Source organism: Microcaecilia unicolor, chromosome 2 (assembly GCF_901765095.1).
Source record: "Microcaecilia unicolor chromosome 2, aMicUni1.1, whole genome shotgun sequence".
In the NCBI taxonomy this organism is placed as follows: domain Eukaryota; kingdom Metazoa; phylum Chordata; class Amphibia; order Gymnophiona; family Siphonopidae; genus Microcaecilia; species Microcaecilia unicolor.
In genome coordinates, this window is record NC_044032.1 from 557,704,021 (window position 1) to 557,720,544 (window position 16,524).

Sequence of the window (16,524 nt, forward strand, 5' to 3'; positions counted from 1 at the left end):
GGGGAGGAGATAGGGGAGGAGCGTATGGAGGTGTCGTCATTAGCACAGGTTCCAGATGGCAAGGTGAGAGGTTTCCTAGCTGCAGTATTACCTCAACTGTTTAAAATTGGGGAAACAAAACTGGTGCAGTTGGGGAGGAACCTGTGGAGGACAGTACCTCAGCAGATTTACTGTGCACCAAAGGGAGTGCCTTGAAAGGTTGGACTGTGACTAAAATCTCTGTAGGGGAGGAGGTTGAAGCTATGTTGATGAAATGAACTGTTTGTGAAAAGTGAAAGTAGCCAGTAAACTACCTGAGAACAGAAGGTAGTGCCAAGAGAAACTGGACTGTGGTTAAAACGTCTTGAGATAGAAACTTGAATTATATTGTTGAGGTGGAATAAATGTAAGAAACTTGAGGTGAAGAACTGTCCTGTAATGATGAAGTTGAAACTGGAATAAGTCTGTGTGACTAAACCGGTGTAAATAAAACCCTACTATGTTACTATGTAAAAACGTTGTAGGTGATACCTTTTTATTGGACTAACTTAATATTTCTTTAACAAGTTTTCAAGAGTTATCTTCTCTTCATCATCGATTATTATGACATTGTATATGCAGGTGTACCTCACTATAGGTTGAGAAGGCTTCAGACTTTAAATAATACAGCTCTGAGATTGCTGTCTGGCTCAGATACCTGATCACATGACACCTCTCCTGATTCATTTGCATTGGCTTCCAATTGCGTTTAGAGTTAGTTATGATCTTTGTTCTTGCTCACAAAGCTCTTCATGAGGGGTTACCACATTATTTATCAATACTTACCATTCCTTATATACCTCTTCATCTACTTTGCTTGCTACATGACTATTGTCTAGTTCTTCCAGGTCTCTCTTAGGCACACCTTGAATCTACTAGCAGAATGCCTATTTCTTCTTAGCCCCTGCATTATAGAAGAAATAGGAACTCTATCCTTGCATGCTGAAACATCCTACAAAAAGATTAGATGCCACAGGGCTGGCTCATTTATTCCAACGAGCCTTTAGGGTTTTAGAACCAGTTTAATGTGGGTTATGATTCAGATTATCCCTGGTGATTTACCAGATGAGTTTCTTTTTTATTGTTTTTACTATTCTTATGTTTGTATAACTGCCCTGTATGACTGAATTATTTGCTCTCCTATATGAATAATGGAGTTTCTTTCTTATCTTCCTTTTTTAGATTGCTAACCGCTTTGATCTGCACATCAGATAAAGTGGTCTGGAAAATGATAAATAATAATACCCAAATCCATTGTTTTATGTTGATCTTAGTTCTCAAAAGCTACTCAGAAAAGAATTGTGTTAGTCCAGTATGAAAGTATCACTTACACCTTATCTCCCTCATCAGGGCCGGTCTTAGCAAGTGCGAGGCCCTATGCAGACCAATTTGATGGGACCCCACCCTAGCCCCACCCCCACCCTAGCTCCAGGGCCAGCCACCCCTCCCTCTGAGCTCTAGGGCGGCCACCCCTCCCTCCGAGCTCCCTCCGAGCTCCCAGCCCATTACCCTCTGAGCTCCAAGGCCCCCTCCCCCCAGGGCCCCCTAGCTCCAGGGCTCCCCCCTCCCTCGCTCCCAGCTCCAAGGCCTCCCTCCCTCCCTGCCAGCTCCAAGGCCACCCTACTTCCCACCCAGCTTCAAGGCCCCCCTGCCTCCCACCCAGCTCCAAGGCCTGCCCCCCCCCCCGAATTTTAAAAGTTTACCTCATCGACGTCGGGTTACAGCGGCCGGCAGGTAGCAGCAGCATTGAAAAGCGTGTGAGCTGCTTGGCACTTCAGGAGCCTTCCTTTCCCTCTTTCAGCTCTCTCAGCTCTGGTCCCGCCCTCAAGGGTGGGACCAGAGCTGAGAGAGGGAAAGAAAGGCTCCCGAAGCGCCAAGCAGCTCACACGCTTTTCACTGCTGCTGCTACCTGCCGGCCACTTTAACCCAACGTCGACGAGGTAAACTTTTAAAATTCAGAGGGAGGGAGAACTGGAGCTCGGGCGGTTGGGGCGAGTTCAGGCGCGCTGCGCGGGGCCCCCTTGAGAGCGAGGCCCTATGTGGTCGCCTCACCCTAAAACCGGCCCTGTCCCTCATTCTATATAGGGCATGAACAGTTACAATTGGGTGTCCAGTTATAGAATAGCACCAGTTACGCACATAAATTAAGGGTTCTTTTACTGTGGCAAAAACTGGTCCTAACACACTCCTTCGTGGGTTTTTCATGCACATTATGGCCATTTTTACCACAGCCACAAAATGGCTGATTTTCTATTTTTTGTATTAATGTCCATGTGCTAATGTTGCCATTCGCGTGTGGCCATTTTTAAAAATTACAGTGTGAGTGCTTACTGGGCTAGATTCTATATATGGTGACTGAAAAATATGCATGGAAAATGAATATGCCTAGGCATATTCTCTAAAGTACACCTAAATTTTATAGAATGGGCTTAAATTTCCACGCAGTATATAGAATACGCTGAGTGCCTCTCTACGTGACCAAATTTGGTCGCATCCATTTAGGCCATGTTTTACTTGGCATAAATCCCAATGCCTATATTAGGCGCAGAGTGGGTGTATTCTATAATAATGTATATAGATTTTAGAAACGCCCATAACCACGCCCCCTTTTCAACTATGCAACTTGGAATTTAAGCGCACCATGTAACAGAATACTATTATTAAGTTGTGTGCATAAATCATAATTAAAGCCAATTAGTGCTGATAATTGCTTGTTAACTCCAATTGACAGTGCTGATTAGCTAGTTAACAATTGCTATGTGAATTGCTATAGAACACGCTTCAGTTTCTGCATAGAAATTAAGGCGCAACATATAGAATTTGGGGGACTGCCACCCATTATGTAGGCAGTAAGAGCTTACGCAGTATACCTACACTAATTAGCATGTGCTTAAGTTAGATGCACTAACTGCTTAGCACCCAGGAATGCCCGCTTTCTGCCCCCCGACATAGTCCCTCAAAAAAAGTTTTAATGCGCGGTTAATGTGCACAAATTTGGCAGTTACCACAGTATGCTTCCTCAAGTCCTGCAGTATGCAATTTTAAGCAGCATTAGTTAGCGTCTAATGCAGCTTAGTAAAAAGGCCCCTTAATTAGTTAATTGGTGCTAAATTGCAACTCTGTTGGTGATAATTACCAATAATTAGCTTTAATCAGCATTAATTGGCACTAATTTGCAGTTATTGTCATAACTGACTTACAACCTTATTCTATAATCTTACCCCTGAAATTCTATAAATGGCACCTTAAGTTGTACATGATAATTTGGCCACATGACCAAATTGCGTGCACAACTTAATTAACAAGCCAATCAGCACTGATAATTGGTACTTAACAACCAATTAGCAGCACTAATTGGCTTTAATTAGAATTTACATGCATAACTTTCTAAGTGTATTCTATCATGTGGTGCACATAAATTCTAATGTGTAAAACCGAAAAGGGCAGGGCCGGTCTTAGGCAGAGCCGACCGAGGTGGCCGCATAGGGCCCCGCGCCTAAGGGGGCCCCGCGCGGCATGCCTCGCCTCTGCCTCGCCAACCACGCTCGCCTGCCCTCCACCCATGTCCCGTAACGCGAGTCTCCTCGTTCCTCTGCTGCTCCCCCTCCCTCCAGCCACCTGAGACCCCTCCCGTCTGACCCCCCCCCTCCCCGACCCGCCAAACGACCCTCTTCTGCCGCCCGCACCTCACCTGACCCGACCCAGCATTTAAAAAAACCCTCCAAGCGGCGGTGCCGGTGCCTCGCGTCTCAGAGAAGAAAACTCGCTTCGTCGTTGGCCGGCCTTCCCTCAAGTCCCGCCCTCTGATGTAACTTCCGCAAGGCAGGGGAGGGCAGGGGGCACAGGAGGGTCGCTGGACATGGGTGGATGGAGGGGAGGGGGTCTCTGGACATAGGTGGATGGCAGGGGAGGGCAGGGGCACAGGAGGGTCGCTGGACATGGGTGGATGGAGGGGAGGGGGTCTCTGGACATAGGTGGATGGCAGGGGAGGGCAGGGGGCACAGGAGGGTCGCTGGACATGGGTGGATGGAGGGGAGGGGGTCTCTGGACATAGGTGGATGGCAGGGGAGGGCAGGGGCACAGGAGGGTCACTGGACATGGGTGGATGGAGGGGAGGGGGGTCTCTGGACATAGGTGGATGGCAGGGGAGGACAGAGGGGACAGGGGGGGTTGCAAATAGAATGTTGGGTATTATTAGGAAAGGTATGGAAAACAGGTGTGAGGATGTTATAATGCCGTTGTATCGCTCCATGGTGCGACCGCACCTTGAGTATTGTGTTCAATTCTGGTCGCCGCATCTCAAGAAAGATATAGTAGAATTGGAAAAGGTGCAGCGAAGGGCGACTAAAATGATAGCGGGGATGGGACGACTTCCCTATGAAGAAAGACTAAGGAGGCTAGGGCTATACAGCTTGGAGAAGAGACGGCTGAGGGGAGACATGATAGAGGTATATAAAATAATGAGTGGAGTGGAACAGGTGGATGTGAAGCGTCTGTTCACGCTTTCCAAAAATACTAGGACTAGGGGGCATGCGATGAAACTACAGTGTAGTAAATTTAAAACAAATCGGAGAAAAGTTTTCTTCACCCAACGTGTAATTAAACTCTGGAATTCGTTGCCGGAGAAAGTGGTGAAGGCGGTTAGCTTAGCAGAGTTTAAAAAGGGGTTGGACGGTTTCCTAAAGGACAAGTCCATAAACCGCTACTAAACGGACTTGGAAAAATCCAAAATTCCAGGAATAACATGTATAGAATGTTTGTACGTTTGGGAAGCTTGCCAGGTGCCCTTGGCCTGGATTGGCCGCTGTCGTGGACAGGATGCTGGGCTCGATGGACCCTTGGTCTTTTCCCAGTATGGCATTACTTATGTACTTATGCTGGACATAGATGGATGGCAGGGGGGACAGGAGGGTCGCTGGACATGGGTGGATGGAGGAGAGAGAAGAAATGCTGGACATGGATGGAGGCGAGGGAAGAGTGAGGAAGGAGATGAGGTGAGGGAAAAGGAAGAGAGGAGAAAAAGTGCACATGGATATAGAAAATAGGCAGAAGCTGGATCCACTGGACAGTCAAGTCCGCGGAGGACCCAGCTTTTACTTACGGATGTAGGGCAAGAAATGAAGAAGAAAGGCAGAAAGTAAAGAAATAAATGGAAAGGAAGCCCTGGAAATGGAGTTAAGAGGACAGATAGCAGCACAATCGGATACTGAGCCAGCATGATCAGAAAAACAAAGTCACCAGACAACAAAGGTAGAAAAAACTATTTTATTCAGGATTTATTAATTGGAATATGTTAGTTTTTGGAAATGTGCATCTGTGATATTTTTCATGTAAGTTTTAATTTTTGTAGTATTGCTACATACTGAGTCTGACTTCTTGAGGTAACTTTCCAGTTCGGTATTTTGCATTCATGTGTTTTTCAGGTGTGATCAAGGAAGGTGCAGTATTCTGCTAGCGTATAGTTTGCAGCCCTTTTTGTTTGGTTTTTTTCACTAGGTTGTGCACTGGTGTTTTAGAGCCCGGTGTAATTACAGTTGCCTTTCCACGCCACGCATAAGGTTGTAGCTCGTCCTGTCCTTGGAATTAGTGCTGTTTATGGTTTGTTAAGGTTATGAGTGTGTTTTTGCACACGTTTGTGTATAGTGTTTTGCAGTGGAGAGATTGTGTGTTGGCCTTACTAAGGTGGCACCAAACATCGGAAAGGGTGTAGAGCCTAAATCATGACACACTATCTCTAAAAGGGTGTTTTGTGGCTCTACATGAGAATTGTGATATTATGATCCCTTGCTAGCTTCATATTGTTGATAATCTGCATTTTCCATATGGCTGGTATATTGGTGTATAAGGTATTAATTGTGACTTTTTTTTTCTACTTATTTTTTTTTCTGTGTGTTGTCAGACAATTATGGATGACAGAGTCGGAGTCTTCTTGAGTCAGAGTGTTGTGGTATATATTTTAAAGCTATTTTAATACCTTGGTGGTCTATATGTTTTTATATTGTACATTATATTTTACATATCACTTTATTTTATTGTATATCTTTTCATTTCATTTTTATTTTATTGCATATATGGGTTACAGAGTAATAGGGGAATTTGAAAGTACTGAATCTTTTCTTAATATTTTTCCTTTATTCTCCTTTGTTATGAGAATTGGAACTACTAATTGTATTGGACTTGAACTGAATAATTTCTGGGGAGGGGAGGTTTCATGATAGCATTGTGCTTATTATTTCAATCAGTTTTTTGTGCAAGTTTAGCTTCATTTGTCTTTATTTGAAATTTCATAAATAAAAAATGTTCTAAAAATGGAATAATTTTATCAATGGGGTGGAGCTAGGGTGGGGCGGGGCTACGGTGGGGCGGGGCAATGGTGGGGGTGGGGCTAGGATGGGGCCCCACCAAATTGGTCTGCATAGGGCCCCGCACTTGCTAAGACCGGCCCTGGAAAAGGGGACATGTTCATGGGCATGGAATGGGTGGGTTGTGGGCATTTCAAAATACTATGCACACTATTAGATCTGTGCCTAAGTTAGGCGCAGGTATTTAGGCCTGGTTTTAGGTGCCATTTATAGAATTTGAGCCCTTAGGGCCTTATTCTATAAAGGTTATGCTCCTAAATTTATGCTTCTATAATTTATGCTCCTAATTTATGACCATAATTTACACTCCTAAATTTATGCTCCTAAATTAGGAGCTTTAGGAGCATACATTTTAGGAGCATAAATTTAGGAGCATAACCTTTATAGAATAAGGACCTTAACACCTATGTTCTATAGTGTGCAATTGCAAAAGGGGTGTTCATATGGGAGAGACATGGGCATGTTACACATTTATGCGCAAAAATGATAGAATACTGCAAGTTGCATGTGTATGTGCCAACATTAAGGCAAGTGCATTTACACTAGCTATATAAATGGTGTACGTGGTCATGCCTAAATTTAGGTGCATTGCTACACTTACACTAGATTTTTTCTTAGAAAACTAGTGAGTATCGTGAGACTGCCACTAGGGGTCACAGCAGCCATTTTGTGGCCAGACCCTCAACAGGCAGGAGTGACTGGGCATCACTCCTACCTCTAGGACCCAACCCTCTGGAACATCATGCGCCGTGCTGGCTGTCGTTTGGCCTTCCTACCACTTTTTCCTGTATCATATATTGGTACCACATGTACCAAGACAGTAGGCTTCTCCCCAGCATTATCTAAAATCTTATTTAGGTGACATATCAGGTCCTTCACCTTTGTAGTAAGCAGGCAAGTGACCAACAGGCTCATTTTCAAAAGAGAAGGACGTCCATCTTTCGACACAAATTGGAAGATGGGCGTCCTTCTCACAGGGTCGTCCAAATCGGTATAATCAAAAGCCGATTTTGGACGTCCCCAACTGCTTTCTGTCGCAGGGATGGCCAACGTTCAAGGGGGTGTATCGGAGGCGTAGCAAAGGCGGGACTGGGGCATGCCTAATACATGGGCGTCCTCGATCCATAATGGGAAAAAAAGGGCATCCCTGACGAGCACTTGGACGACTTTACCTGGTCCTATTTTTCTTATGACCAAGACACAAAAAGGTGGCCGAAATGACCAGATGACCACTGGAGAGCATCGGGGATGATCTCCCTTTACTCCCCCAGTGGTCACTAACCCCCTCCCACCCTCAAAAAACATCTTTCAAAATATTTTGTGCCAGCCTCTATGCCAGCCTCAGATGTCATACTCAGGTCCATCACAGCAGTATGCAGGTACCTGGAGCAGTTTAGTGGGTGCAGTGCACTTCAGGCAGGCGGACCCAGGCCCATCCCCCTCCCTACCTGTTACGTTTGTGGAGGAAACAGCGAGCCCTCCAAAACCCACCACAAACCCACTGTACCCACATCTAGTTGCCCCCCTTCACCCAGAAGGGCTATGGTAGTGGTGTACAGTTGGGGGTAGTGAGTTTTAGGGGGGGTTGGGGGGCTCAGCACATAAGGTAAGGGAGCTATGTTCCTGGGAGCATTTTATGAACTCCACTGCAGTGCCCCCTAGGGTGCCCGGTCAGGGGGACCAGTGCACTAGAAATGCTGGCTCCTCCCACCTTTGGTTATTTCTGAGATGGGTGTCCTTGGTTTCCATTATCACCGAAAATCAGAAACGACCAAGTCTAGGGACGACCATCTCTAAGGATGACCAAAATTTCAAGATTTGGGCGTCCCCGACTTTATTATAGAAACGAAAGATGGACGTCCATCTTGTTTCGATAATACGGGTTTTCCTGCCCCTCCATCGGGACGTTTTGCAAGGACATCCTCAACAAAACTTGGGCGTCCCTTTTCATTATACCCCTCCACGTGATCCTCAAGTCTATTTAGCTACCTATATGCCTAATAATTAAATCTCCAACTAAAACAGCTATTCTAACCCTTCCAGTCTGGGCAGAAACCCTTGAAGTCATTGAATTATTGAATTCCCTGTATTACATGTTCTGGCTGCAGGATCATTTCCTGCCTCTACCAGGGCTGGGAAGGCTGGGAAAAGGTAGAACCAGAAAACAACAGAGAGCCCAATGGCAGCTGTGGGAGCAACAGGATGACTAAAAGCTTGGACAGGGGCTTATGAGGGCTGCATTAGCAACAGGAGAAGCTAACAAAGAAAGACGGAAAGACAGCAGCCTCAGGGACATAAATACACTCCTTCCTCATTAATCTATACCTATCAATGGCCAAAGGCTCTACTTGGAGGCAGGACTTGCCATAAATCATATTTTTCACATTCAAAATAAATATTTCTGGTTTTTGTTTTCTGATCCTATATATAATTTTAACTTTTTTTTAACCTCAGTGGCCATTCCTGACCAATTACAATACTTATCTATCAGCAGAGAGAGACAGAGAAAAAGAAGAAGAATCTTACTGTAGAAAGTCACATCGGGCACTGTATTGTTCTTGCATAAAATCTCCAAGAATACAACCAAAATCCTGAAAGACAAAAGTTGATTATAAGCAGAACGTATTTTAATAGCTTGATATAGTGAGCTACATACACAATTTGTTTTATTTTCATAGTAAAAATGTGGTCATTGTTTCTGCTATGAACCACTGAATTGAATGGATGAATAAATAATTGCTAATCAGAGTGTTTGGTTCTATCTTCATTCAGGGCCCTATTTACTAAGGTGTGCCAGCATTTTTAGCACGAGCTAAAAATTAGTGTGCGCTGATGCTAGAGACACCCATATATTCCTATGGGTGTCTCTAACGTTAGCACGTGCTTTTAGTATGTGCTGAAAATGCTACTGCGCCTATAGCACGGCTTAGTAAACATGCACAGAAAAGGCATCCGACCATGTTTCCAAAATATGTACATATGAGGGGGATTCTATATCTGACTGCAAGAGGACCTTACGATGACTTTTAATGTGAGCAAGTGCAAAGTGATGCATGTGGGAAAGAGAAACCCGAATTATAGCTACTTAATGCAAGGTTCCACATTAGGAGTCACTGACCAGGAAAGGGATCTAGGCGACATCGTTGATATGTTGAAACCATCTGCTCAGTGTGTGGCGGTGACTAAGAAAGCAAATAGAATGTTAGGTATTATTAGGAAAGGAATGGAAAACAAAAATGAGGATGTTATAATGCCTTTGTATCAATCCATGGTGCGACCACACCTCGAATATTGTGTGCAATTCTGGTCACCGCATCTCAAGAAAGATATAGAGGAATTAGAAAAGGTACAGAGAAGGGCAACAAAAATGATAAAGGGGATGGGACGACTTCCCTGTGAGGAAAGACTGAAACAGCTTGGGCTCTTCAGCTTGGAGAAAAGATGGCTGAGGGGAGATATGATAGAGTATATAAAATAACGAGTAGAATGGAATGAGTAGACATGAATCACTTGTTTAGTCTTTCCAAAAATAATAGGACTAGACCGCGGTAAATTTAAAATGAATCGGAGAAAATATTTCTTCACTCAACATATAATTAAACTCTGGAATTCATTTCCAGAGAATGTAGTAAAAACAGTTAGCTTAGCGGGGTTTGAAAAAGGTTTGGCTAGCTTCCTGAAGGAAAAGTCCATAAGACATTATTAAAATGGATTTGGGAAAATCCATTGATTATTTCTAGGCTGGCATGCTAACTATGCATATTGGGCTTAACACCCTTTAGTAAAAGTGCCCCATAGACAGTTGTTCATAGTTGATCAGGCACACAGTGCTTCATTATATATCCTATTTTTGGCTCATTTGGCGATATTCAGCCTCCCCGATAATCCCTGCTCTGAGTCTGGCACAAGAGAAGTTTTATTCATCATCCTGGCTAAATGACTGTTCTCCTCTGGTTGTTCTGAGATGGGAAAATGGGTAAAAATATAATTGTATATATTGGGTCCAAACCCATTTTGATAAATGGAGATATCCACAATCAGTCTGTATCATGAACGTCTTGAAAACCAAACTGGGTAAGAAAAATGAAGGTGAGAGTATAGAGCTGAATATCACTGCCCTTATTTCACTAGTGTTATTCTGTAAATATGTGTGCATAATTTGCATAGCACGTATATGCAAGAGGGTATACACGGGATGGAGCATGGGTGGCGCTCCCACTTGCAAGCATAACTTACAGAATACAGAACATTAAATGTGTACCTTTGACATTCAGGTGTAAATACACGAGCTCTATTTATTTATTTAGTTAGTTAGTTAGTTATTATGGCATTTCTATCCCACATTAGTCCAAGTGGAACTCAGGTTCAATGTGGCTTACAATATAAACATAAAAGAAAACAAATAAATTAGAGTTACATTTGAAGAATACATCATAAAAATATTGTATAGGAAGTGATGGGGCAAATTCAGTGGGACGTCAGGAACGTAAGAGTAGCCCTACTGGGTCAGACCAATGGTCCATCTAGCCCAGTATCCTGTTTCCAATAGTGGCCAAGCCAGGTCACAATTACCTGGCAGAAATCCAAATCGTGGCAGCATTCCAGGAGGAAGTGAAATATAACAAAGGAACTAAATACTATTCAAGTTGGCTGGCATACATGCTTGTACCTGTTACAAACATATTTATCCAATTATACTACTATTCTATAAAGAAAAGTAGGCAAGTACATTTTTTTTATAGAATAAACTGTACCAGAGATGCCCTGTTATACAGTAGAATTGCCCTGCATACAAGACTGGTCTTAGCAATTGCGGGGCCCTGTGCAGACAGTGGGGTTCTCCAGCCCCAGCTCCTTTCCTAGCCCTGCCCCTTGCCCAACCCTGTCCCACCCAACCCCGCCCCTGCCTAGCCCTGTCCCCTATGACTCACTTCCACCCTCTGTACCCACCATCCTGTTCTCACTCATCTCCCCTGATAACTCTGATGGTCTCTCCTACATGGTTCCACCATGCCAAGCATCTCCCCTCCCTCTTCCTTCCTACACTCTTCTACCACAACATTTTCTCTCTCTCATTCTCCACCCACACTTGTAGCCTATCTCCCTGTCCTGCCCACCCCTCTCTCTCCTCCACCCCTAGTCCAGCATTTCCTTGTCCCCTCTCCTTTCCCCTCCACCCCTATGGTCCAGCACTCTCTGTCCCCTCTCCCCTTTCCTTCGCCTCTAAGGTCCAGCAATTCTCTCTCCCCTCTCCCTTCCCCTCCACCCCAATGGTCCATCAACTCCCTATCCTCTCTCCCCACCTTTCTCCCTTATGATTCAGAATTTACTTGTCCCCTCTCCCTTCCCCCTCCACCCCTATGATCCCCTCATCTCCTGAGAGTCTTGCACCTCCTCTCCCCCGCCCCTGCCCTGGTCCACAGTCCACAAAACCTGATTTCTTTGCTGGTGCCAGCAGCAGCAGCAACAGGCTGTTTATGCATGAGCAGGATGTTGCAGAGCTTGTTCCCATTACTGCTGCCGGCACCAGCAAAGAAAAATCAGGTTTTCGTGGACCCGGGGGGGGGGGGGGGGGCGGGGGAGGGGGACTCACAGGGAGGGAAGGGATCGGTGCTGGATCTGCCAGGGGAAAAAAACAGACAGGTCTATTTTTATAGCATCCCAGTTTCCTGGGGGTCTACAAAACACCAGTACACCCACTGAGTCCTCTGCTTCATCAAACTTTACTCTTAAACTAAGCTCTTCCAAGCTTTCCTAAACTAAAGTATCTACAGAGAGGCATATTTTCAAAGCACTTAGCCTTCCAAAGTTCCATAGAAACCTATGGAACTTTGGAAGGCTAAGTGCTTTGAAAATATGCCTCTAAGTGTACTAATACTGAGATCCCACCCCCTTTTTTGGGGGTTCTAACAACTGAATGAATGGCATAACCAGCTGGGCATATCGTGTTTTGAATTAAGCCATCACTGTCAGAAAACCAGGTTTCTGTAATTATCAATAAGACCTAAAAATCTATCCATAATTAAATCCCGAAAGATATCAGATTTATTCAAAACAGATCTACCATTGACATAACAAACAGGAACAGGGGGTTATGTCAATGGCAGAACCTGAGGCTTCTTCAGAGAGAATAATTGTCTTAGTTTCTTATTATAATTTCTGGGTAATCTACCACTTGGTCTATTTCCCAAAATGACAGGAATAGGTTAAGATATGCATATGCACTTAAAATAAGTCAGCAAAACTGCACACAATAATAGTAGAGCTCAACATGTACATGCACTTTCTGTCAGGTAATTTCTGGCACCCATAGGTGAAGTTTGGGTGGAGTGTGAGGAGAATCGCAACCAATATGCAATAGTGTGATAATGACAGAGGCAATTGGAGACTCGGTTAAAGAACTATAGATGACAGAGGATGGTGGTAAATGGATTCTGCTCAGAGGAAAGGAAGGAGAGTAGTGGAGTGCCTCAGGGATCAGTCCTGGGGCCGATTCTATTTAATATATTTGCTGAAAGATGTGAAGGAAAAGTTTACAATGTTTGCAGATGACATAGGAAGTTGCATTGCATCAGAGAAAATGCCCAGATGCTGCACCTACAGATCATAAGAAGTCAGGACTGTGGAGGGGGGGGGGGGGGGGGGGGGGGGAGTGGAAGGGAGAGAGGAAGATGCAGGACTCGCACGGATGGAAGGGGGTATTAAAGAGAGATGGAAACTGGAAAAGGACTTGCATAAATAGGGGAGAAAGAGAGAGAGCCGGAGCCAGAGAAAAATATTTTTAAAATCTGGTGTAGTATGCTCATATATATACGCCGGAATTCTGTATAGGTTGTCCAAAGTTAGGTGCTGAAGTTTGCACACAGTTATCGGATATGTGTATAAACTAATTGGTTGAATCTGTGCTATCAATAACCGTCTTTAACAAGTGCTAATTGCCAGTTATGTGTGTATCTGACCCACACGCCTATTCTATAACCAGCACACCCAATTTCTATAGCGTTCCTTTCCAAAGGGGGTGTAGCAAAGGAGGGGCATGGACTGGTCAGGGGCATGCCCAGCATTTAGGAACAGTGTAGTAGAATACTTGCATTTCCATGCTTAACTGAAAGTAGTTAGGCACGAGCATTTACACCAGCCTTTGACTGGAATAAATGATCGCACCTACAAAAAATTAAATACCCATCTTAATCTCAAAACTTAGTAGCATTTTATTGAGTTTCTTTTGATAACATTTCCTCCAATACACATAACAATATGTGTAGGGATGTGCTCATATGTTTTTTTGGGACTGTCCAGATATATAATCATAGCACGTCTCTCATATAGTGCAGGAAATGCCTCCAAGTGCTTTATAACATACTTTGTGCAAAAACTTCTTTTTAAACTTTTAGAAAAGGCTTTCACTTAGCTTAAGAGACCCGCTTTCTGGTAAAAAAAACAACCCTTTTTCTAGCATGGCACTAACCAGGCGAGAATCAGGCATCGCTGCCAGGTTACCGCTAGGTTTTTGCAGGAGCCCTTACCGCCACCTCAATGGGTGGTGGTAAGTGCTCCCTGCCGCAGTTACATATTTTTTTGGGGGTGGGGGGGGGGGGCATTTTACCTGCTGCAGTAAAAAGGGTGCACGGAAAAAACAGTCCCTGCTGCTACTGTAGGCCCTTTTTCCGCCGCTTAGTAATAGGACCCCTTAAACTTTTATATATCTCACCCATCTAAAAATCTGAGCGGCTTACAAAATCACATGCATAATAAAAAGAACATATAATACTTAACAGAATAAAAACATAAGTTAAAATAAATGACTACAAAATCAAGACTTCAAGAATAGGCCTATTGGAATAGAAAGGCTTTCAAGATGTATTCAAAATGAGACCAACGATTCATTTAAACATAATCCAACGACTGAGTTTTCCACAGTGATGGACCTGCAACCATAAACAGTAAATTTCTGTATTCTTCTAATCAAATCTTCAAAAAACGAGAAGAACCATGTCCAGAAAACACCTCCTTGTCTGTGCATGTTGCCAGCATATGCCTATAAGTAGCAGTTTTTCTAAAATTGGCAGTTGTACATGTAGTGTGATTTATACAGGTAAATCAGCTTATTACACATGTAAATGTCATCTAACCCTTCCAAAACTCACCTCCTTCTCCTGAAAGCAGTTTACAAGACAAACTGCTCTGCAACTGCCATTATGAATCAGATTCAATATGTTAGTTGCCATCACAATTGCAAACGTGATAGAATTGGCACTCAAGGCTGGGATATCGCTCCTAAGAGGGTTCTAACTGTAAATACCAAAATACTACCATGACAGTCTATTTTATAAATTTTCAGCATGCATGAAATATTAATATTTAGGAGCAAGGGAGCAACTTTCTTCACATCTTAAGTGCTCACTTTTGGCAATAGCAAAAATACTTTGGCAGGTGGAACACATGAGTTGCATTAGCTTTGAGTTCTAATTTGTTGCTTGAAATGCTTTTTTGGGTGCTTGATCTGAGGATCATGGCCTGTAGATTCCCTACTGATGTATTTTTATAAAACAACAACATTTAAAGCATCTGCCCATGTTGTTGCTTAGTATTTTGGATACAAATTGAGAGCCTTTTTCATAACCCCACAGAACCTCCCCCCCCCCCAAAAAAAAATATATATATATATATATAAAATCTGCATTTCTTGTTTTTTTTTTTAAGTAGCTCAGTTCTACTTCCTTCCCTCTGAATAAGTCCAATAGGGGGGCTGCTTGGGTTTTTGTTTTGTTTTTTATTTTGTATGTTTGTCCTCACAAGTTCTTAGAAGCAGTTTTGACCCTGTGGAACTCCCTATCACTGTCATCAGATTAGCTTCTATCTTGCTGATCTTAAGTACTTAAAACATGGATTGTTGAAACATATCTCTCACCACCGGTCCAACATAGATTGCTGGGGGCGGTGAGGGGGTGGGGGGAATGGACAACCCTTTTAAAAAAAAGCAGGCCAGGTGCTGGCAAGTCAACAAGATGGCCGCTTGATCCTTTCTTCACTCTCCACCCAGCCTGCAAAAAGGGTTTATGTGAATTAAACATACTCAGACAGGCTGGACTTGCATAACAGAAATTGTTTAAAAGCATTGTGAGTTTGAAGAACTTTGATTTCACTGTTAAGCACTTATCGACACAGAAACCAGCACTACAGACTTGGCTGATAATGTGTGAGAAGGCCGACAACTCAGGTCTAGGGATGTGATGATCTTTGTGCTGCTGTGATTGGAAGGCCTGGTGCAACCTTTGCTGAGTCTGGAACTCTGGAGAGATCAGGTAGTGTAACGTAAACTTTTTATTTAACTGTGAATTTGGGAAAGCTCTGGTTTACTGTTATTTCAGCAGTGTAGGTGTGGAAGTGTGGGAGCTGCCTGATTATGGCTGCAGAGGTCACATAGCATTTAGAAATGTTGGAGAGCCTCCCAATTTCATAATATCACAAAGCACAGGTTGGTGTGCCTTCAGAAGACTATAGAAGAGCTCCTTCAAGGATGCATTCATGTGCATGATTTCTAGCTTTCAGGCAGCACATCCCATGAAGTATCTCGATGGGTAGCTACTTGAGATTATTTGCTTGCCGCCAGTGTATTAAGTAAGCTCCTGCACTGTCATTGTGATCCAATTTGGCAATCAGTCACCACTCAATGGAAACAGCTTTAGAGGAACAGAAAACCAGGGAAGGCAAACCAGTTTATGCCACAGTTTTACATAAGTTTTTACACATTCAGAAGCCTCAAGACCTATCTTCTGCAGAATGTGGGACAAGAGAGTAAGCGCACGGAAACTGCAGTGGTCACTAAAATGAATTTTATGGAGCTGATGGGTGGAATTTATAGAGACTTAATGTCATGAATACAGTGAAAGAGCTAAAGGCAGAACTGAAATCTCTGGATGATAGAGTCATGCAAAATGGAATAAATATTGATGAACAGATAGATGCTATGGCAATCTCTCAGGCTAGGCTGCATCACTTGCAGGCTCATTTTTGAAAGAGAAGGACACCCATCTTTCGACACAAATCAGAAGATGGGTGTCCTTCTCCCAGGGTCGTCCAAATCGATATAATCAAAAGCCAATTTTGGACATCCCCAACTGCTTTCCGTCACAGGGACGGC

General features: G+C 43.6%; 1 protein-coding gene across 1 annotated transcript in view; it reads right to left on the minus strand.

Annotated features, from left to right (window-relative positions):
- LOC115462644 overlaps positions 1–16,524 on the minus strand; it is a 248,980-nt gene that overhangs the window by 159,538 nt on the left and 72,918 nt on the right. The window contains exon 8 of the mRNA XM_030192642.1: positions 8,907–8,971. Within this exon, the coding sequence (XP_030048502.1) occupies positions 8,907–8,971 (65 nt within the window). The remainder of the gene's footprint in view (positions 1–8,906; positions 8,972–16,524) is intronic.